Source organism: Budorcas taxicolor, chromosome 1 (genome assembly GCF_023091745.1).
Source record: "Budorcas taxicolor isolate Tak-1 chromosome 1, Takin1.1, whole genome shotgun sequence".
In the NCBI taxonomy this organism is placed as follows: Eukaryota; Metazoa; Chordata; class Mammalia; order Artiodactyla; family Bovidae; genus Budorcas; species Budorcas taxicolor.
In genome coordinates this window covers 21,253,213-21,275,679 of record NC_068910.1, presented here as the reverse complement: position 1 = coordinate 21,275,679, position 22,467 = coordinate 21,253,213, and the positions used below count along the sequence as shown (strand labels likewise).

The 22,467-nt window shown below is 43.3% G+C and overlaps 1 protein-coding gene across 2 annotated transcripts in view; it reads right to left on the bottom strand.

Annotated features, from left to right (window-relative positions):
* Positions 1-22,467, bottom strand: part of PTPRG (protein tyrosine phosphatase receptor type G) — a 768,800-nt gene that overhangs the window by 161,225 nt on the left and 585,108 nt on the right. For both annotated transcript variants that reach the window (XM_052648333.1, XM_052648342.1), the window contains exon 6: positions 13,875-13,941. In XM_052648333.1, coding sequence (XP_052504293.1) covers positions 13,875-13,941 — 67 coding nt within the window. The remainder of the gene's footprint in view (positions 1-13,874; positions 13,942-22,467) is intronic.

Sequence of the window (22,467 nt, the reverse complement as noted above, 5' to 3'; positions counted from 1 at the left end):
ATAACCTGGAATATGGCTAAAAACTGTGAAGAGGCCAAAACACTCAACTTAAGTCAGCAGCTCTGGGTGAAGCCTGGACTAGGCACATGTGGACTGTGTGATCTGGGAGGGGCGATGGGTCAGACAAGCTGGTGACAGAAGGGCCTGCCGAACAAAAACAACAAATGGGAACTCATAATGGGGAGAAAGAGCCTGAGGGCCAGAACTCCAGGACTTCAGGAGCTTGGCACCTAGAAGCCCCCACGGAGGTTAGAGAGCATTACATTGTAATTAATGATGGTGGCAGAGGGACTCAAGGAACTCATTTCATGATCTAAATATAAGAAATGAAGCTTGCTCCATCTGACTGGATGGTGAGTATCAGACATGCCATCTCTCATCTCTAAGGAGGATTAAAAAAAAAAAATAATGAGGATAAAATGGCAAAGATGGGGCAACCAAGTGGAGCTGGACCATTTTCAAGGTGTAGCTTCGGCAAGGCTTCATGACAGATGACTTTAAGGAACAAGTACCACACTGAGGTTACACAAAGGGGATCCCTGAGGAGTCACCCCAGAACCACAGAGAACTGTGGGGTTCTGAAGAGTTTCAAAGCATGCTAGTTGTATTCCACGTACAAATAAAGAAAATGAGGTCCGGAGAGGGAAAGCAACTGACCTAAGATCACACAGAGAAGTGTGAGGGAGGCTGGGTATCCTTCTCTACTACCTGATTCCATGTCTCTGGGCACCTTGCCTGCAGCGGATACAAACATGATCCGGTGAAGAAATCTCCCTGAAGACTGAAGAACTCATTTAACCTTGTGGACATAAATCTAATCCTGATGCTGCCCAGCTCAGAATCCTCCAGTGGCTTCTCATTTCATTTACAGTAAAATCCAAGCTTCTCGTCACAGCCATGAGGCCCTCCAGGATCTAACTCTGCAGCCCAACTTCTCTCCACCCTCTCCCTTGTTGACCATCACCTTCTTCCTCACCTTTCTGTTGTCTTTTCCTTCCTGTGTTTACTTATTTACTGTTGGTCTCTTCTCAAGAGTTGGATAATTCCACAAGAGAAAAATACCGCATCTTTTTTGGGTACCCTGTACATCCAGCAACTAAAACACTGCCCAGAACAGAGCAGATGCCCAATCGCTGTGAAAAGAGAATGAAGGAACAAACACAGCAGCTGGTGTATTTTAAATAACCAATAAATCCTAGATTTCTTCACGGCCGTGTCACCATCAATCGTGAGATGAATCATTACTTCAAAAGTCATTAATAAAGGCAACAAGTTGCTAATTAAACAATGGTCATAGCTATACAATCTGTGTAATTAGTTAACAGTAGCCTTTTTTTTTTTTTTTAAAGCAAACGGAAACTCTATTACACCAAGACTGTGGCTCCTTACTGTATCCCCGGGGCCCAGGACAGTAACTGAGAGAAAAAGCCGACTACACAGGGCTGAAAACATTGATCAAAGCAAGTCACTAAGGAGCTTTAATTCAGAAGTAGGGAAACTGTGCCCCGAGGCCAAATCCTCTCTAGAACCTGCTTTTGTGAATAAAGTTTTACTGGAGCACGGCCATGCCATTGCCTATGGCTGCTTTCTGGCTAAAACTGGGCAGGTGAGTTGTTGCAGCACACAATGGATGGCCGGCAGAACCTAAAAGATTTTGCCATCAATCCTTTTACTGAGCAAGTTTGCTGACACTTGCTCCTTTGTGAAGGGTAGGGTGTTTAGAAGGAATGGGGACATGCAATCCTATTCAAATGTAAATGGAGCAAACTAACTGGTAACTCAGAGATGTGTGGAGCTTATTTCTGCCTCTGAAAGTCTCTGCCAGTGGGCAGAGAATTTAATACATGCCCCTTGGCCTTCACCATGGGCATGGTCTGAGAAAACCTGAGAAGTTCCCACGATGGCATCTTACTGCAGGGTCTGAGCAAGGGCGGCTTAAGCAGGAGAGTGCTCACCTGATAATCAGACTCCTGAATTCAAGGACCTAGGGTGGCCCTCCAAGGTTAACAGCCACTTTACGCAGGTTCAAAGACATCTAACCCCCTTGAGTTTAATGGCAGCTTCAGGTGGCCAAATGTGATATTTTGATTTAAAGACTGATGTTGAAGTGAAGCACATGCTGACATTAAGATTTCCAAAGAGAAACTACCCAAAGAGCAGAGTCCCATCAACAATTAGAAGGCACACGACACAGATTGTATATACAGAGTTATATAGTGACAAAGACCCAATGTTACCAGTGAACAGTTTCACTGCCTGCCTCTCTCCCTGACACGGTTCTGGTGGCCATAACTGACATGGTGTGTATATTCTTTTAGACATTCAGTTAATGACCTAATTCACAGAGGAGAAACCTAGGCAGAAACCCAGAGTTAAGTGATTTTGACAATAATTAGGAAGACAGTCGAGGATGGAAATGAAAACTGGTCCAGCAGAATGAATCTGAGTCTAAAACTAATGGGTTCAAATCACTGTTTCACTGCCATGAGCTGGGACAAATGAGACAGCTCTATGAGGCTCAGTTTACCCATCTGTACCATGGGTTCAGAATTCATATCTCCCTGGGCTCCTGTTGAGATAAATGACACTCTATGTTTAAAACATCCAGGTACAGCTCAGCACACAGCAAGAAGTTAACAGATAAAAGGTTCCCCTTTCTTCCTTTCAGCCTCTTTCTGGTTCCTGTGCCCTATGCCCTCACCTCGAAGGGACCGGCTATCCCCAATCAAATTTGTGAATATTTTCTCCCTCACTAATTTGATTTTTGAATGACCCAACTAAGTCAAGCAACACACATTCTATTTCAATAGCCAGGTGGTGATGGGGCAGAACTCAGAGATCCACAATCATTTCCTCTCACCTCATGGTCTCCATCATACCCACATCAACAAGTAACAACAGGGACTTCCCCGTTGGCCCAGTGGCTAAGACTCCAGACTCCCAATGCAGGGGGCCCAGCTTCCATCCCTGGTCAGGGAACTAGGTCCCACGTGCCACAACTCAGAGTTCACCTGCTGCAACTAAATATCCTGCATCCTGCAATGAAGACTGAAGATCCCAGTGCTGCAGCTAGGACCCAGTGCAGACAAATAAAAAATAAATCAATTAAAAAATGAAAAAATACCCAAGTAACAATAGTAACTTGTCGCTAGGAGTGGGGGAGGGCAGTGAAAACTGTTGACACTGGATGCTGACCGTGTCCCAGGCACAAGTATGTACAGTAAGTCACTGGCTCCACGAGACAAACCAGTAACTAATGTTACTATTACCACTTTACATGGCTAAGAACATTTAAACACAAAGAGATGAAGTGATTTGTGCAGGCTGTACAACTACTCAAAAGCAGAACTGAAACTCAAACCCAGAGCGTCTGCTCTTGGCCATGACATGACCTTGCCTCTACTACACCAAGGTGACGTGCACAGACTAGGGAAGCAAAGTCACCCCAGGGAGCCCCAAGCACTTGACCAAGTGCTTCTGCAGGACACAGTGGAGACATCTGAAAACTGTCTCTTTGCTCTCCACACCAGTAAAACAACCAGGAAAAGGGCATTTCCCTGGGGTCCCACAGTCCTGTTCTCATGATGACATATTGATAAAGAAGGCTGGCTAAATGAGAAGAAGCCTCCAAATTCAAATCTAACCTAAAAAGGAATCACTTCTGAAGGCTTTTTCTGTCTCAGTGATTGTTAGCAGCGTTACTGGTGATAAAAGCCCACAGCATCCCATTTCCTGGCTTTGGCTAAGAAAAGACATGGAAGTAGCCCACATCTATGGTGGTAGTTCTGACACACCTAAGTCCAGGAAACTGTGGAAATGGCTGAAGTGGGCCTGTTTCTAGAAGATTTTGAGATCAAAGCGGGTTCAGATAAGCATCTGCCCTTCCCGGATCCGCAACAGACGTGAGCCAATTAGTCCAGAGCAGGGTGCTGGGTATTTATAGCACACTTCAGGAAAGTTCCATGTAATTAGATGCTGGAAACATAAACTTCAAAGGGGAAATTTTGTCACGTGTTAAGATGTTCAAAACTATCAGTGGCCTGTAAATAATAGAGCAGTGGTTTTTCCCTTCAAGAGGGAGAAAATTTGAATGATTTCTTTCTGGAAGGTTAACATTAAAACAGAACCCCCTTTAATTCCACTGAAATATATTTGGATGATGTAGCAATTTGGGCAAAATCTAAACTGAAGCCCATGTCTGTAGAGTGTATCAAATGGTAAGTAATGCACATACCACTGCCATGAAGCAACACTATTAGTAGACCCAGAATAGGTCCCATTTAGACAAGGCAGGGTTGACACATTTTTTCTGTAAAGAACCAGCGAGTAAGTAAATATTTAACACTCTGCAGGCCAAAGAGTCTCTCTGTTACAAAACTCTGCCATTATAGTGTAAAAGCAGTCATGAAAGTGTTACTTCTCAGGTGTGTCAGACTCTTTGTGACCTCAAGAACTGTATGTAGCCCACCAGGCTTCTCTGTCCATGGGATTCTCCAGGCAAAAATACTGGAGTGAGTTTCTATTCCCTTCTCCAGGGGATCGTCCAGACCCAGGGATTGAACCTGGGTCTCTTGCACTGCAGGTAGACTCTTTATCGTCTAAGCAACCAGGGAAGCCCTAGTCAAAGACAGTAAGTAAATGAATGGGTGTGGCTGTGTTCCAATAAAACTTTACTTACAAAAACAAGGCAGTGGGCCAGATCTGGCCCACAGATTGTATTTCCTGACCTCTGATTTCAAGGACAGTGGACACATGCCAGGCACCCTTCCTTCTCAGTACTTTCCCTGTCTTAAAGCATTTATCATTAATACGAGGCAGATACTTTCATAATCACCATGTCCCCAGGTGAAACCTCAGGGACAAAGAGAACCAACGATTTGAACAGGATCACACTGCTCCCAAGCTTCAGAGCCAGCATTCAAATCTACGACAACCTGAACTCTATAGCCTTGGTCTAGAATCCTTGTTCAGTAATGTTCTGGAACAGTCAAATTTCAAATGAAAAATAACAAAATTCCATTCCTCTAAAATTATCCCATAAGCAAATTTTTTTAAAATAAAAATTCCTTTCAAAGTGCCAACTATAGTCATGTGAACACATGAGATGACTCTGCAGTCAAATAATAATCTCTTTGACCTTAAACAACAAGAATGGTAAGAACCAAAAAAAAAAAAAAAAAAAAAAATCCTCATGAGATTAAAATTTTTCCCAAAGCAGAGGACATCTAGTTGATCATTTTGCCCTCAACACCCAAACTAGCACTTATTAAGCATCTGATGGATGGACACTATGATCAAAGGGGTTCAAAGTTCACTTACACAAAACAGGCAAGACCCCCTCAAATCACATCAATTCATCTCTCCTCCATTTCCTTGCTGCTGGATTATAATAATACAGACAGACATTTCCGACTAATAGTATACTTTGTTACCAATGTTCCTTGTGCTAGGATGTCTTCTTCCAAAGTCCATGCAAGATATTTTCAGGAGATTCAGCCATTAAGTCTTGGACAGAAAGTTCAGGCTAAGCTCTTCGCTTCAAGGATAATCAAAACGGTGTTAGAGTGATGATGAGAATATGGTCCTCAAGTATTTCTTCACTTGCCCCTTCAACAAGTCTATATAATGGGCTTCAATCAACTAAAAGAAGCAAATGGTAACCCTGGCCAAGAACAGGGCAGGAGATGGCCTGGGAGTAACAAGAGGCAGTCTGAAGTCACGAAGACCTTGGTTCAAGTCTCCCAGGTACTGTCTGCTTGCCTTGCCTTCCTATGTAATGGGGAACGTGAGAGTTGTATCTCAGAGGGTTTCCAGAGGATTTAGTGATGGCTGCAGGGCAAATTACATCCTGACCTGGTGGCAGAGCCAGCATGTACCAGCACATTAGCAGTGAGGAGTTTCTGTTTTCCAACCTGTCACCTGCCACCTCATCCCCTTGGTTTCTGATTTCTTTTTTCTAAATTCCACAAGGAACTATTGGCTTCCAAAGTCATCACTTAATGATACAGTCCCAAGATAGCCATAGTTCTTTCCTGGGTCTTGCAATCAATTTGTAGAGAGAATAAACTACATGTCAGGGGTACTTATGATAAAAAGTTTATAAAAACAAAAACGCTGTCTGTCTGTTTGGTGTGAGGCCACTTGGTACTTGATATGTCCCTGAATAAAGCACTGCCTGAATCTCTGACTTTCTAATGCTCATCAGTGTCTTCTCTGACGGTGAAATTTAGCACACATGCAGACAGGTGCACAGACATAAATGTCCTGCTGACCAATAATCCTAAAGCGAACCCTGGCCTGACCACCACTCTGAACATGAAGAGACCTGCCACCCCTCCCAGGGTGGGGTCCTCCTCATTCTCCCTCCCCATCCCAAAAAGTAACCACCACCCTTTGCTTTTAAATATTCACTATTTCCTTTTCTTACACTTTCACCACCGACATGTGCACTCCGAAACACCAGGTCTTCTCTTTCTTTTTTTTAAAGTTTTATTCTTCAATTGGTAGAAAACTGCTTTACAATGTTGTGTTGGTTTCTGATTCCCCACCCCCACCTTTTTTTTTTTTTTTTAACATCCAGTACATTCTTTGGGCTCCTGCATCACCTTATGGTTTTCAGATGTGCCCATGCTGGCAAGAGCCGCAAGGTTCCACACGTTTTTCACTGGGGTGAATTGTTTCGTTGTATGACCATACTTCATCGTATTTATCCAGCTTGCTAACAATAGGCATCAGAGGTGCTTCTGGGTTTTGGCAGTCAGGAAAAACAATGAACGCCACATTCTCATACACAGCTCATGGTGTGCTGTTATCTGAGTTTTTCTAGGGGACACACGCAGCGGTGCAACTACTCAAGCAATTCGACTAGACACTGCCAAACCATTTCCAGGAGACCTGAGAATTCCTGGCATTCAAATCCTTGCCAACACTTGATATGGTCAGGACTTTTAATATCTGACTACCTGGTACATGTTGCCAGATTATTTTTGATCTTTGTGAATTTAAAACCTTTGAGAAATAAACATAATACACATATGCTATTCTTTAGTTTGCAAATAGTCAAATGCACGAATCTAAGGGGACAGTATGGTAAATGTTTATATTATACTTATGACATCTAATCATTTTCCAGATCTATAACACTGTTATTGCCCGGGAGATTTCTTTGGGTCCTTTCTCATTCAGTGTATGTACGCCTTTACCCCACTATTCTGCCTCTTACTACCAAGCTTCTATTTACTCTACATAAATAGAACCATGCAGCACATGCTCTCTCATTTCTGTGTGAATCAGGTTCATCATTTTACATTGCTGTAGACTATTCCCTTGTTATGACCAGACCAAACCTTGTATATCTAGGCTCCGCTAGGACATCTGGGCTGTTTACACTTGGGGGCCATTATAGACAAAGCTCCTGTGTACAAGTGCTTCTGTGGCCACTTCTCCTGGGTATATACCTACATGTGGAACTGCTGGCTCAGCGGGTAAGGCTACACAGCCTTTGTAAAGGCTGCACCATCTGCAGTCCCCACAGTACCTCTCCTGGAATGTCAACAGTGCTGTGCTCAGGGCTAGTTTTTTTTTTTTTTTTTTTTTAATAGTCTATCTGTGGCAGTGGCAGTTGACAAGGCAAAGCCTACCCACCTCTTTAGAAGGAATTCAGATTGTTTCATGACTGGAGTCTCTTCCGGGTTAGTGTCGATCATGGACACTTCAATCCTCGCAGGTGGGATATGGAGAACAGAACAGACGCAGACACACCAGATCTCAGCACTGAATGAAAACCCTTGGCTGGCAGTCACATAGATCTGCAGGATTTATGTCATCACTTCCCTTTCTGCAAGGTGCCTAGATTGAGTCTAGCTATTCTCGGACTTTTTCCATAGACCTGGTGAGTGAATGATGAGTATCCCAGAGCAAGGGAGAAGACGAGCTAAAAATACCCTCTAAGTGAGCCCAGTGAATAAACTAGTCAGTTAGGGGAGGTGTTCTGCAAAGAAAGTTTTGATCTTTCATAGACTCAACTTCCACTGTGCTGAGTTTTAACAAGTAAAGCCTGTGGGAGCCCATTGTGTGACACCAATAGAAAGTCACTCTCAGGTGATAATGTATGCGCACTTTCAGTGATAACTTTCTCAGAAGTGTGCGGGAAGGGAAGACAGAGAGAAGAGCCATCTTGTTCTGCCTAATGTCTGAGGCAATTTCTGTCTTCCTCACGTTTCCGGTAAATGAGGACGATACCTTCCTGCTCATTAAAGTAGTACATTCAGTGGAAGAAGAAATCACAAAGAGCAAGGGGATGACAAAAGAGAAACAGACGGTCAAAGCTCAGGACTTCCCTGCTGGTGCAGTGGCCAAGACTCTGCACTCCCAACGCAACGTTCAGTTCCTGGTCAGGGAACCAGATCCCACGCGCCACAACCAAGGTCCTGCATGTCACAACAAAAGATGCTGCATGCTTCAACTAAGACACAGTACAGCCAGACACATAAGTAAATAAAAATGAATGTCAAAAAAAAAAAAAAGACAACAGTCAAAGGTCACCAATTAAACTATCACTACTCTCAAATTTCCTTCACAAAACTCGAATCTTTCTTGGATGATGGACAGGAGGGAATGGTTTGTCTTCTGATGCCCGACAGCATTCTAGAAGAGGTGTATGTAGAGTCTGCTGGATTTCCTTTGGGTAGATATTATGAAAAAGAATAGAAAGCAGGCAATCTGAAAATTGAAAGAAAAATAATACATCCCTTTTCACTGAAAAATTATACAATGTCTATTTCTTAGCACTGGTCAATCGGGTACAAAATACTTACACAGGAATTGGTATATTTTTATACTAATTCAGGCTTTTATACCAATTCACATACAAGTTTATTTTTTTAATGGGTTTTGAAAAAATTAGAATTAGACTAAATTCTTTGAAACTAATTATTTCTATCAGGCGTGGCTGCTCACAAGTCCTGGTTCTTACATACAAAAAGCATTGTGAATGACTGAGTCAGTGCTATGAATATGATTCACAATTTCTTTCCTTTCCAGCAGATGCTAGTGGTAGTGTAAATAAATTCTCTGATTAGATACAGTTTAGTGCTTCAATCTGTGGCTCAAGAGATAGACAGGATCAAAATCAATGGCAAATCACCTCTCTTCATTCTATTTCTTCACGCCTCTCAAGTTTGTAAAAATCACAATTTACATAGAAAAATGAACCCTTAAGAGAGTGCACTTTCCGCTGCCAAGAGGTTTCCAGGTATCTCTCCCCAGCATGAGAGAAGCCAGGTTTCGGAGCTCAGGCTCTCAAACATGCCACCTCTATGCTGGTGCTGCTTGAAACCTTAGGCTCCCTTCTCGGCCTGGACAATGTTTACGCACTCTTTAGGTCTCAAGGGTCATTTTGTCTGAGATGCCTGCTCTGTAATCCCAAGTCTGAGTAAAGTCTATAATTCCATATTTAACCTTATATCTCTCCTGACTGTCTATAAACTCAGCTGTGCTCTCTCTCTAGGCATGGCTTCATGATGTACTTAGATTAGGTGCTTAATAAGTGCGCACAAAAGGAGCAAGCAGTGCCTGTAAGAAGCTCTGCGCATTTGAAAAGTGAGAGGCCCAAGTCATCAACTTTTTGGCAAGGTGATCAGGAGAACGTGTTTGGAAGGAAAACGTGAATGGCTGGACCAGTCATGGGGGAACCCCTAAGATCTTCCTTCTAGAGACAAGCTGCTGTGAGGAGGCTTGTCAGCCTCTGTGCCTCCAGGGAGACCGGTTGTGTTAGGATGCTCTAGTCAGTGACCACATAGAGGACTCCTCTTACAGGCAGCCTTGTCTCTGGGGTTCTCCAAGGGCCCAGCCAAAACTTCCTTAGAGATGCTTTCAGCCAGTCCTCCTAGCTTCCCTCTCTTTGGAGGTGTCAGACCTGTGTTGGGGTTCTAATGCTCTCCCCACCCACTCCTGCTCCCTCTCCTCTTTATCCTTCCTAGGCAGTCTCTTCCCCTTGAAATCCAATCTTTCATCTGCTTCACAGGGGACTCGAGTGACCAAAGGCCAATGGTTGGCTAGTGGAACCAGATTCCTCACTGCCATTTCAGCTGGAGGAATATGTAAGATTCTTCCTATTGAAAAAAAAATCACTTAATGAGAAATTAATATTCTAAGATAAGACTCCCAGAGCTGAGGAAATAAAAGACAGTGGTGAACTGGAACAGAAATCCGTATTGATTTCTTCTTGGTGCATCTCTCTATCATCGTGCCCAAGCCAGACACTCTGTGAAGGGTATGATTATTTATGTCTCATCACATTAACAGAGCATTCAAATCCCTCATAGGACCTTCAACTCAAAACACTTCTAGTTCCAAGAGCAGTTTTTGTTTTTTTTTTAAACCAATTTCAGATGTTTCTTCTCTTCTGGAAGAATGACAGAAGTGATGGGAGTTATCAAAACGAGAGTCAACCATGGCCCAGGAACAGAGGGCAAAATCAAGTTTCCAAGACATTATCCTACTTCTTTCTCTTCCCAACGAAAGCAAAGCCTGGGCAGCCTTTAGTTCCACCTCTTCTTTTTCCAATTTTATATTTTTCACCTATTTGCATCGTTACTTGATTCTCTCTTTTGGCTAACATTCCTGAGGATCTATTAGCTGTTAAATACACATGGGTTCTGCTCCCATGAAGCTTACACTTTAGGAGGTAATACAGGGGTAAATGGGCTTCCCTGGTGGCTCAGTGGTAAAGAACCCACCTGCCAATGCAGGAGGTACAAGAGATGATGGCTCGACCTCTGGGTGAAGACGACGCCCTGGAGGAGGGCATGGCAACCCACTCCAGTATTCCTGCCTGGGGGCCTACAGTCTACAGGGCTGCAAAGAGTCAGACACAACTGAGCGACTGAACACACTCACACAGGAATAAATACACAACATAATTTCAGATACCTTTAAGAGCTTCAAAGGAAGAAACCTAAGGTGAAATGACAAGGAATGATGGGAGTGGGGAGCCAGTGGGGAGCTGGGGAGGATAAAGGAAGAACTGTTTGAGGAAGCAAGATCTGAACCAAGACCTGAAATAATTAGAGGAAGACACCTGGGTTCACTTATCTGGCAGAGGAAACAGAAACAGCAGATGCAAAGACTAGAAGGGGTGACAGTCTGGGCAGGCTAGGGCGAGAGGGGGTGGCATTCATCTCCTCCTGGGTCCCTGAGGGCTGGCCTGGGTCTGTCTTCACCAGTGCATCAGTCCAGCAATCAGACTGAGTGGGCGTGCAACACCCCTGTGGAATAAACAAGTGAACCTTCTCAGAGGGGCTCCAGAGGCAGCTGTTGAGCCAGCTAGGGAGTGGCAAAGCCGAGATCCCCACCAAGGCCAGTCCGGCTCCAAAGCCCACACTCTCCCCCCACAAGAAGGCCCTGATGAGGCCTGTGCTGGAACATGGAAGGCATCCTCTCCCAGAATGGCTGGGACTCCCTCCCAGGCTAGGTCACTCTGTTCGCAGAAGTGACTTTGCAATTCCTCACCTCAGCTTGGCACACGTCTGGGTGCCCTTTGTGGTATATGTTACTCAACATAATCAGGATAAAAGCCAGACACTAGAAACCTTGATCTGAGTTCCATAACTGGGCATGATGAATAATTCAAGGGAGCCCTAGGGCTACGCCAGCCATGTGTGCCCAAATCAAGAGCAGCCTTTGACCAGAAGACTAAAGTTGAACCAAACATACTCACAAATAGAAATGCTCAAGCCTTCATCAAATATCAACGATTAATAAACAGATTTGGGGAAGAATAGACACATGTATATGTGTGGCTGAGTCCTTTAGCTGTTCACCTGAAACGATCCCAGCACTGTTAATCGGCTATACCCCAATACAAAACAAAAAGTTAAAAAAGGTGCATTTCCAGATTTTAAGAGACAAAAGAAACACATTCCCTTGTGTGTTAAAGAAGAAATCTGTCCACCCCTCCAGGGGATAATGACTTCTGAGTTACACTGACATGAATGCTGAGTTCTAAAAATTAAAAAAAAAAGAACAACAACTGAACTTCCTTTGCAGCTATTTTTCGCAGGTCTACTCTGACTTTTCAATTAGGAGGTAGAGTTGAAACCACATCGTGGGCATCCCTGCCAGAACAGGTACCACATCCTTACACATAACAGCCTCTTAGAGGGTAATTGTGGAGAATGAAGAAGGATAACATGATCATGCCAGCATGCAGCTCATGAACCAAACGATCGCAATGCAGTGCGTTTGCTGAGATCTGGGGACTTAGGGACTAAAGGACGCCTACTGCTTCTCTCTAACAGATGGAATCTCCTTCACTGATCACTGTGGAAACAACGCCAGATGCCACAGACACATTCAAGGGCCGCAGCTGACGGAGCATCTCCTCTTAGGCTGGAGAAGAGGTACCTGTTTTAAAGATTCTAGAATTCCTTGTGGGGTGATTGCATTATAACAAGAAGAGCCAGGGGGAAGGAAGGCCTGTCCATCATTCAGTACATTTGAACCCCCCGAACTTATCATCTACACAATGGGCTGGAATTTCAAGAAGCTGTTTCATCAATGGAGATTTCTAGGGCACCCTCTGAGAACAGGCTCAGAGAACACAGCGTGTTGCCCATGACACCAACATCCTGTGCATTTTTGAAACTGTTCAGAGTACAACGCAAATCTCCTCCTATATTGCTATCCTCCACCTCCTATGCTGCTCTCAACATCACGTCACCAAGGGGCAGACAGCCTAAGAGTTGGCAAAAGCGTTTTGCTCCCTAAGGGAACTGTCTGTACCATCTACTTCCCAATTTTGCGTGAGGGGATTTCTTTGGAAATGGAGAAACAATGGAAATTTCCAACGGTGAAAACCTCAATGGGGTGTTTTCAACTCATCTTACTTTTCTACATTGACTAGGTTTATTCTCGTTACCTGCTGTACGATTGAACGGGTCTAAGAGCAGAAGAATTAATCCCAAATCCTACTTGCTTCCACTGAACACTGAAAACTGGTTTTGTTTCCCTGAGAGAAAGTAGGTAAAATGTTTGTTAAGCTCGGCAGAGTTGGCTAATGTGGAAAGACACCCTCCCAGAAAGCTGTGAAGATGTTTTATCACAGCCATGGAGATGAAAGGGAGATTTATTATGGTTACTAATGCTACTTCTGTCAATGTCTTTGGAATTCTAATTAGATTATTAAAACTTTGCAAATCATTACATTACTTCTCGACTCCACACCTCCCCGTGACAGGGTACTTTTGAAACTAGACGATCCTGATGTCATAGGTAATGATGCATCGCCAATAATAAAGTTGCAGGGAAATTCCTCCAATAAAAAAAGGTTGGGTAAGACAGAACCCATCTATCTTACTTTCTCTCCCAGTTTTATGCCTGAGGATAAGACATGTCTGCTGCACAGAACACGGCCCAGCATTTTCCATTCCAGTAGCTGATGGTACTTGTTCACATGCAGCAAAGTTTAATGACTTGTCAGGGTTACTTAAACTTATTCCCCAAAATCTCAGAGGCAAATCAAGAAATTCATAAATGAAAAGTTACTTGAAAAGGGAATCAATTTAGGATAGCTATGAGGCAGGTGGCAGGTTCAGTGTGTATGAATGGTACCTCTTAAGAGGTTCTGATTTATAACATATGCATTCTGAGTGGTACCTGAAGAGAAACAAATGGCTTACTGTTAACCCAGATCCATTTGCAGGTAATAAATGGGTGTGCTCTTTACCCATCAAATAATGGCTCTCATGCCCTTCACCATCAGGGCATGAGGAATAGGTGTCACGCTCTGTCCTCTGCAAGATAACCCACTCCTTCAGGTGGAGACCTTAGCCCTCCCCACTCCAGAAAAAGGGAAGTGTACGCAGCTGCCTTACCGTGATGGACGACGCCCTTCAACCCGTGGATAATAGGATCCAGTGCAGAATTGTCCCTTGGACTGACCTATATGTAAAGGAAACATGATTGGTTAAATCTGTTCTGGCATCAGACACAACAGTCTCAGTTTAATCTTCTAAACAGAAGGGGGAAGGGGGATCTTATCAAGCAAGCTGCTTGGGTCTCACATACACCATGCCTCTCACCAAACACAGGAGATTTATGACATCATAAAATCAAGTGAGGAAGGCTAAATCAAAAGAGAGAAACTTCTCAGAATACATCAGAACAGGAGAGAAACACTGTTGTCCCAGCAAGATCTTAAAAAGCATGCAGACTTTCCCCTTGCTTTGTTTTATTAAAAGTAGACCCCAACCGACTAAAAAGTCATTGAAAGTCATCAGAGACCAATCCATCACTGACCGAATATTTCAATACCTTTTTGTGATTTTTTTTTCTCTTCTTTTTTGAAAATGGATTTGTTCCCTGCCAGCCTTCTCTCCTTTTTAAGGATCCCAGTCCCATGTGCCTTAACTTATGCTCAAAGAGGCATTTCTAAGAGTCACTCAGGCAGGGCAAATATAGATAGGAAAGGAGCTCAAACAGACAGTGTCTCCAACCTTGATTCCCCCCTGGAGCTTTCTTTTTTTTTTCCCTTTCTTTCTTTTTAAAATTTTGGCCATGCTGCACAGTTTGCCGGATATTTCAGTTCCCAGACCAAGGACTGAATGCAGGCCACAGCAGTGGAAACGCCAATCCTAATCATTAAACCACCAGGGAACACCCCTTCTCCTCCTCCTGGAGTTTTTAATCCCCTCAAATGTCAAGCTTCTTTGATCCTGACTCACATACTTTCCCCTTAACTTCTGATACTGCTCAGCATAACTCTCAATCTTCTCTTTTCCAAAAGATTAAAATTTTACCAGCATGCTATAATTTTGGTTTTTAAGTTCTTTCTTTGAGACACATATTCAAATAGCAACAAATGAAATGATCTTTGCTTCCAAAGAATTCAGCAGTGGGTAGCAGGGGAAGCAAGCAGGGTACAAACGCATCAGGACTGGCCATTAATCACATTTAGGATCTTAGGGCATTTGAATCAGAAGGGCCATGATGTGATTTTCTCTGCTTTTGTGTATACTGAACTTCTTCCAACTGAGTTTCTCCAAATCCATTATCTATGACTAGTGTATCTCCTGAAACTTCTCATTGTTTCAGGGATGTTATTTATATTTAAGCCACTTCTAACATAATAAAGTTAAGATATTGATGAACCTTTCAACATGTAGCAAGATCCAACTTGATGTTTCCTGGTTAGTCCAGGGGAATCCGGGGCCATCATAGGTTAAATTTTAAGGTGACCGAAAAAATGAGTGCACCTCTTCCTCCCTTACAATTCTCCTTGTCTGGTTGCCAATCCTAGTTTGCTCTCTAATAGAAGTCATACTTCGCAATGTCTTTCTCTCTTCTGCCTCAGCAGTGGTTCAACTGGAGGCATTTTTACCTATCTCCCCATTCCCACCCAGGGGCCATGTAATCATGTCTGCAGACACTGTTGGTTGTTATGAGTAAGGGTAGAGGAGGTGGGGCTATGAGCATCAAGGGGGTACAGGCAGGCCTGCTCTGAACATCCAATAACATTCAGAAAAATGCAAGGAATTAACTAGCCCATGATTCCAACCATGCATTACGTTGAGACAGAAATGCAGAATGGATGCTCTGAGTTAACAGTGATTACATATTAACGTCTGGAGCCCTGAGTTACGACTAAATTCAAACACAGTTGTCACTGTGTATGGGGTTATGTTTATAGACTAATAAAATGAGGTAGAATTTGGTGCTACATCAAAAAGACTACAAGTATTAAAAAAAAAAAAAAGGGATCACTGTATCAGAGCACAGTGGTAGAATTCCAGAAGCTGTCATGAGTGTTACCTCCAAAATAGCCTGAGAGGAAGCTCAAACCAGGGGTTTAATACACTGGTCGTAGAACAAAACATTCCTGAAAGGCAGACATCCACGGAACACCACACAATGAAAAAAAACAAACCATATTTGCACCACAGCATAGACTAATCAAACATTTTAAAAACTTAACCAAAATGGAAACACAATTCAAGAACGCAAGATAAGAGAGTCTATCAGTGAATGGCCAAACTTTAAGAGTGATAGAATAAAGTAAGACTCCAGACAAACACCTCGTATCAAATTGAAGTTAGAGACAAAAACATGGTCCCCCTTCTCCCTTGTCCAGATTCAGGCTGCTGGACATGTTAATGCCAGTTCAACTACTCAAAGTTATTCTAACGCATGTGGAAAATGGCAAATGGCCACCAACGCCTGCCTTCACTGTCACACACACCTTGGAAAGGTGGTTTTCTACTCCTCTCATCAAGAGCGCAGATCAATTTCTCTACTCTTTGAAACTGGGCTTGACCACATTTGCTTTGGCCAAAAAGACATTAGCAGGCATGATGCAGAGAGAGGCTTATATAGGCACTTGGGTGCAAGGGTTTATACTGTCTTGTTAATCTTTGAAATCTGGAAACCCCCAGGTGAGGAACGCCAGGCTGGAAACAAGAGAGGTCAAGAGACCACAGGAACGGACACACACAGTCTCAGCTGAAGCCATCCTAGACCGAGGCCAATGGGCAGACAGCAGAGTAAGTCTATTTGAGACCATCCAGCCTTAGAAGGACCACCTGCAGTCTGCAGAGACCACCCAAGTTGGCCTTGACCAGAATCACCAACCAGCTCATCTAGGGAATCAGAAAGTAACAAGATGATTGTTGTTTTAACTAACTGGGATCATTTACTAAAGAGCAACATTTACCTGAGTTTCATGACTGTGTACAGAGGTGGAAGATGGGGGATAGGCTATGATACCAACCATTTTCTTAATTAATACACTTTGCCTATTTATGGCTTGTCTGGATGGTTTCTCAATGAGATCTCACATCACCAGACACAACATTTACCATCAACCTGATCAACTCCTGTGCTTCTACAAAATGGTGTTACCCCTCTTCCACTGTGGCAACATTTAACAGATACTCTGATTTTTTTTCTTCTATTTTTTGGCCACACCCTGCATAATGTGGGATCTTGGTGCCCTAACCAGGGATGGACCCTGCACCCTCTGCACTGGAAGCATGGGGTCTTAACCATTGGACCACCAGGAATGTCCCCTGGATACTCTGATTTTTGATTCTAATAATAGGGGTATGTTCTGTACTCAGGCGAACCCTTTAATGCATTTAGCCTTATCAGACGATGTGAAACTTCAAAGAAAGTGTTCTAATCCCCTGTGACTTACATCCATCAATAATGTTGTAGCCCATGAAAAAAGAAAATTATCTGGGACCCTAATCCACCTTCAATTTCTGGTTGCTTCTGACTCCACTAACTCTGTGTTTGATTACTCAAGACTGGTCTCATTCAGGCTCAAGAGCCTGACCCTAGATTCTAAGCAATGCTGAAAATGAAAAGGCTTCTACAATGTCCATTTACCTGCACAGCCTCTATTGCTGGTTTATATGGTTGAGGTTTAGAAGACAGACAGAAAGAGGGAGAAAAATGAAGATTACTGGATGGTCAAAGTAACTTACTAATAATACAGAACCTGCTTTCCAGTTCATGTCTTGGATTTAAAAATCAGGATTAGAATCCTAAGAGCATATTAATACGTGGGTTTGTTCCAGAAGGCATAAGCCTAACAAATAATCCCATCCACTCACTGCTTCAAGCAATGTGCCACTCAAAAAAAATTCAGAGACATTAGCTTAGCAATTTGGGAAGCTCTGAAATATGCCTTCAGAGAAGGTGTACGAGGTAACTTCTGATCTCTGCCCAGGATAGAAGAGGCCAAGAGATAGGGGAAGATGGAAATCTTAGAGCTTCAGTGCCTTCATCTGTGACATGGGGATACAATCTCATGGCTTTTTTAATGATAAATTTTTTTTCAATTTTATTTATTTATTTGGTTGCACCAGGGCTTAGCTGTGGCAGGCAGGATCTTTCACTTGTGACATGTAGGATCTAGTTTCTTGACCATGGATCGAACCAGGCCTCCTGATTAGGAGCTCAGAGTCTTAGCCACCAGATCACCAGGGAAATCCCCAATCTCATCACGTTATGAGAATGCAATGTATGAAGCTTGGGATATAATGCTGAGTCCAAATGCAACTATTCATGTGGGCTGCATAGGACTGGGTAACAACCTGACCCAAACACTCAAATGTAAATGAATGTCAAACACTAGCCATCTTATCCCTGACACTTCTTAATGCACTTGGCTCTAAAAGCAATAATACCTCCTTGAGTTCAATTTTCAAAAGATGCAAATTTATTTGACATCCACTCCATTTTGTAATATGCCGCTCCCGCTAAAACCACACGAGGAGTTTTCCTGGCTTTTGAAATTTGCTTCCTTCCACTTTAGAGTCAAAGAAGTTATGCAGTAATATGGAGAAGGCAGCAATTGCACAAATGAGCCTAGAATGGATGAGGAGAAATAGACACTGCTTTCCCGGAGAGCAGTCCTTTCCTGCTCTCCTTGCATAACGTCGCTTCGGGCACTTCCAATTCAGAGCAGCTTTCACGGCATTAGTCATCTTTAAAAGGATAGCATGCTGACGCAACAGAGGGCTCTGAATTAAAGCTTTCAAGTTGTCTTTGGATATAATCAGAAGACATAGGGATATCAGCAATACAGGAAACCATGACATGTAGGTTTGGGTAAAAGGGCAAATTTATATCAACACAGATGATGCCTAAACTTCATAAAATTTTCCTTCTAAATTATAGCTGTAAGGATTCAGCCAGCTGTCAATTAAGTAACTAAGTTATCGATAATCTCCAGAGATGTCTCTCTATAATCTAGGCTCTACAGGCAGACATCCATTTATTCCTGCTGGAAGCAAAATGACATGGAAGTAGACAGGCCCTGCCAGACTGCGTGTGTCTGCATTCAGAGATGAGCTGCCATTTACTTTTTCCATCCACTGTGCCATGTAGCCCTTGACTTGGATCCTAATAATCTTCAATCTATCAAGTCCTGGCCATCTGCTGAATAGGATGGCCAAGACAACCTAGTTGCCTTGAATCCGACATCGCCAGCTGCTCCGTTAGTCCTATAAACGTCATATCCAGCCAATACCCTCATGTGGGAAAAAGGATTTATGCCTGCTGAGGGCGAATGGCTACCCCATTAACCACAACTATGAGGGAAAGTGACAAACAGCAGGACCAGAGGCTCTGCACATCCTTCCTGAATTGCAGCAATGATGATCCATCCATAATGATGGTTAGCAGGTAACTGTGAACTCAGAAGCTAAAGTGTTTATCAAGAAAAGGGCAGGCTGATTTCAGATCTGATTCTTCTCTTCACCCACAGCTATCACTTAAAGGGCCACACAGCAAGGATGCTGCAGCTTCTTCCATTCTGGCTCCAGCACCTTGGGTACCACTCACCAGGGTTTAGTTCAAGCTGCTCTCAAGACGTTCCTGACAAAAACCATTCATGACTGGGCTATTTTTACAAAACTGCATTCCAAGTTAAGCCTCAGAGGCAGAGCACTGACCACATCCCTTTATTAATAAAGAGTTGTGTCCAACTCTTTTGCAAGCCCGTGGACTGCAGCCCACCCAGCTCCTCTGTCCATGGGATAATCCAGGCAAGAATACGAGAATGGGTTACCATTCCCTTTTCCAGGGGATCTTACCGACCTAGGGATCGAACCCGGGTCTCTGACACTGCAGACAGGTTCTTGACCATCTGAGCCAACAGAGAAGCCATTAATAAATTAAATGCTTGTCAATAATTTCAGAATCTATCTACGTTCAAGAAGATAAGAGCATCAAACTACTGACACTGTTGAAACAATGCTGATCTATATTGAAGTATATTGATCTATATAACACTGATCTATGTTGAAAACATCATTGTTTTCTTGACTCTCCTTTTTAATACTCACAAATATGACTTCTCTTCTTGTACACCCTATACTCTCAGTTTCTAAGGTAGAAATTTCTTTTTCCCTTTTGACATCACAATAACATTTTCTATTCTCTCTGATTCTCTCTGGACTGTCACTGATGCGGTGGGATTGCAAATAGTGGAATCAGAGGTATTCAAGCGCATTTAACACCCCACACTGCCACAGAATAAAGTCAAGGAGAAAACAGAGACACAAGCCAGAAGGAGTCGTGCCTGGTGAAGAAGAGCTCTGAAAGGCTGCAGGACTTCTGAAATGAATGATTTTAGTCTCCTGATCAAGTAGTGGCAAGTAACCAAGTATGAATTCCTAAGCAGGAGGCTTGGATTAACTTCAAATCAAAAATTTCCAGAATCATAGTTAAGCCTAATCTAATAGATATGCAAAACATCACAGAGGTGTCTCACCAGAGAAAGAAGACTTCCGTCAGAGAGAAAGGTCATGGCCCCGTATCTCTTTTCCAGCACTTGACAGGACACACTCCTGGGACTGGTTTCCATCAGCAGATGAGAAAATTCCTAACTCCTCAGCCATGGGAAGGGATTAATATGAGAGGGCAACACAATCATAAATGCTAATAAAATTCACCCTCCTCACTTCCAGTGGCCCTTGAGCATGGACATGGGCTTACTTCCTGTTCATTCATAATATTCATGGAGACTAGTCAATTCACAAGTTATTCATCTCCAGAGAACTGAGATGCATGGCCAGAGAAGGCTACAGATGAAATAAAGTTAAAGCTCTTGGTCTGCTTAAACTGACCACTCTCTATCCCTCTGCTCCCACCTCCCCAGCTCACCAGAGGGTTTACCACTTAATTGTCAGACTTGGCTTGGAGGAGTCTATTACTGGAAAAGCCAACCCTGCAGGGTGACAGGGAGGCCCAGGAGCGAATCTGTACAACTGCAGATCTTGCCAGCAGCAAGCATGCCTACTGTCAATATAGGCGATTTCTCATTTTCATGAGAATCAAACTGCCCTGGGCTCGGTCTACAGTGCCATTTCCTCTAGCTGTGGACTCACTCAACTCTCAGTTTCAAAGCCAAAGCAGAAGAAAGCGAGGGAGTGGGCAGACGGGGGCACCTGGCAAATGGGACTTCCACAGGGGCCCACATGGTGGTTTTTGTCCTTCTTTGTCTTTTTAATGCATTGCGTTTCAAAGCCAAGAAGATAGTGGGGAGGGCTTCACAGCAGTTCAAGACAGGGTCCCTGAGCCTGCCTGTCCTACCCCTGCCAGTCTTCTCAATGTAAAGGCGGCTGTTGTACTGGGAAGAAGCAAAAGAGAAATTCCAATCCAGCAAAGTATGACCCAGAGTCTTAAGCTACTGTTTCACACAGATGTTCTCAGGACCTTTGAAATTTAAAAAAAAAAAAAAGAGAGAGAGAAGCCTGGGGCAAGAGAAGCTTATTTCAGGTTCAGTGCCTTGCCAGCAAGTTTCTCTTGATTTGGTATCGCAATGCTGGACAATGTTGACTTTCTCTTGTTCATAATCCTGCCATGCACTGAAAACCTCCAACAATAGCAGAGGCTTGGGGGAGAAAGCAGGGCTGTCTCCACATGTAGCAAGTGACTTCAACTAAAACATGAAATGTGAACTCTCACCCTTGCTTTTCCATTCCCTTGAAGCAAAAAGCTGCTCAGGGCAGTCCATTTACAAGAGCCTCAGAATCCAGGAAGCAGGATGTAGGGACTGTTTTAAATCCCCACCACATATGCAGCAAGAAAAACTTAAGGAGACAAAGCATATGATCCTTTCCTTGAAGAGATTCCTCCTTAGGAGTAGGTCAGGTCATCATTCTGGATAAACTTTAAGTCCAGTAACCAAAGATCCAAATGGCATTATGAAGGATGGGGAAGACTATATAAATATCACACAGGTATCATATATAAATTATTAAAACAAACCTTGCTCATCTTATAGTTACATATGTAATGGCAGGGTGGCGGGGGCGGGCGGGGAATGATAGGATCTCTTCAGCTCAAATCCTAAGAACCCAGCTCTTACGCTCATTCACTCAACACACACTCACTGAGTGCCTGTTGTATGCTGTGACAGGCTGACTCTTAACGAATCTCCCAATGGTCCCCATTCCAGGTATTCAGACCCTACAAGTCTCCGCTCTCTGAGGCCGGGCTGATCTAGTGGCCTACAGGAAGTCCCCTATATACAAGCTAGTTCTGTTTCGAGAGTATGTTTTCAAATCCAATTTGTTCAAAAGTCCAACAAAGTTAGCCTAGGTACCCAACTAACACCATCAGCTATATAGTACTGAACTGTAACAGGTTTATAATACTTTACAAACAATACATAACAAACACACACACACGAAAGAAAATATTTTTAATCTTACAGTTGTAGTTGTTTAGTGGCTAAGTCATGTCTGACTTTGTGACCCCAGGGATAGTCCCCTATCAGGCTCCTGTCAGGATCCTCTATCCATGAGATTCTTCAGGTAAGAATAGAAGAGGAGGTTGCCATTTCCTTCTCCAGGGGATCTTCTCAAGCCAGGGATCGAACCTGCATCTCCTATATTAGCAGGCAGATTCTTTACCACTGAACCACTGGGGAAGCCTCAATCTTACAGTACTATACCT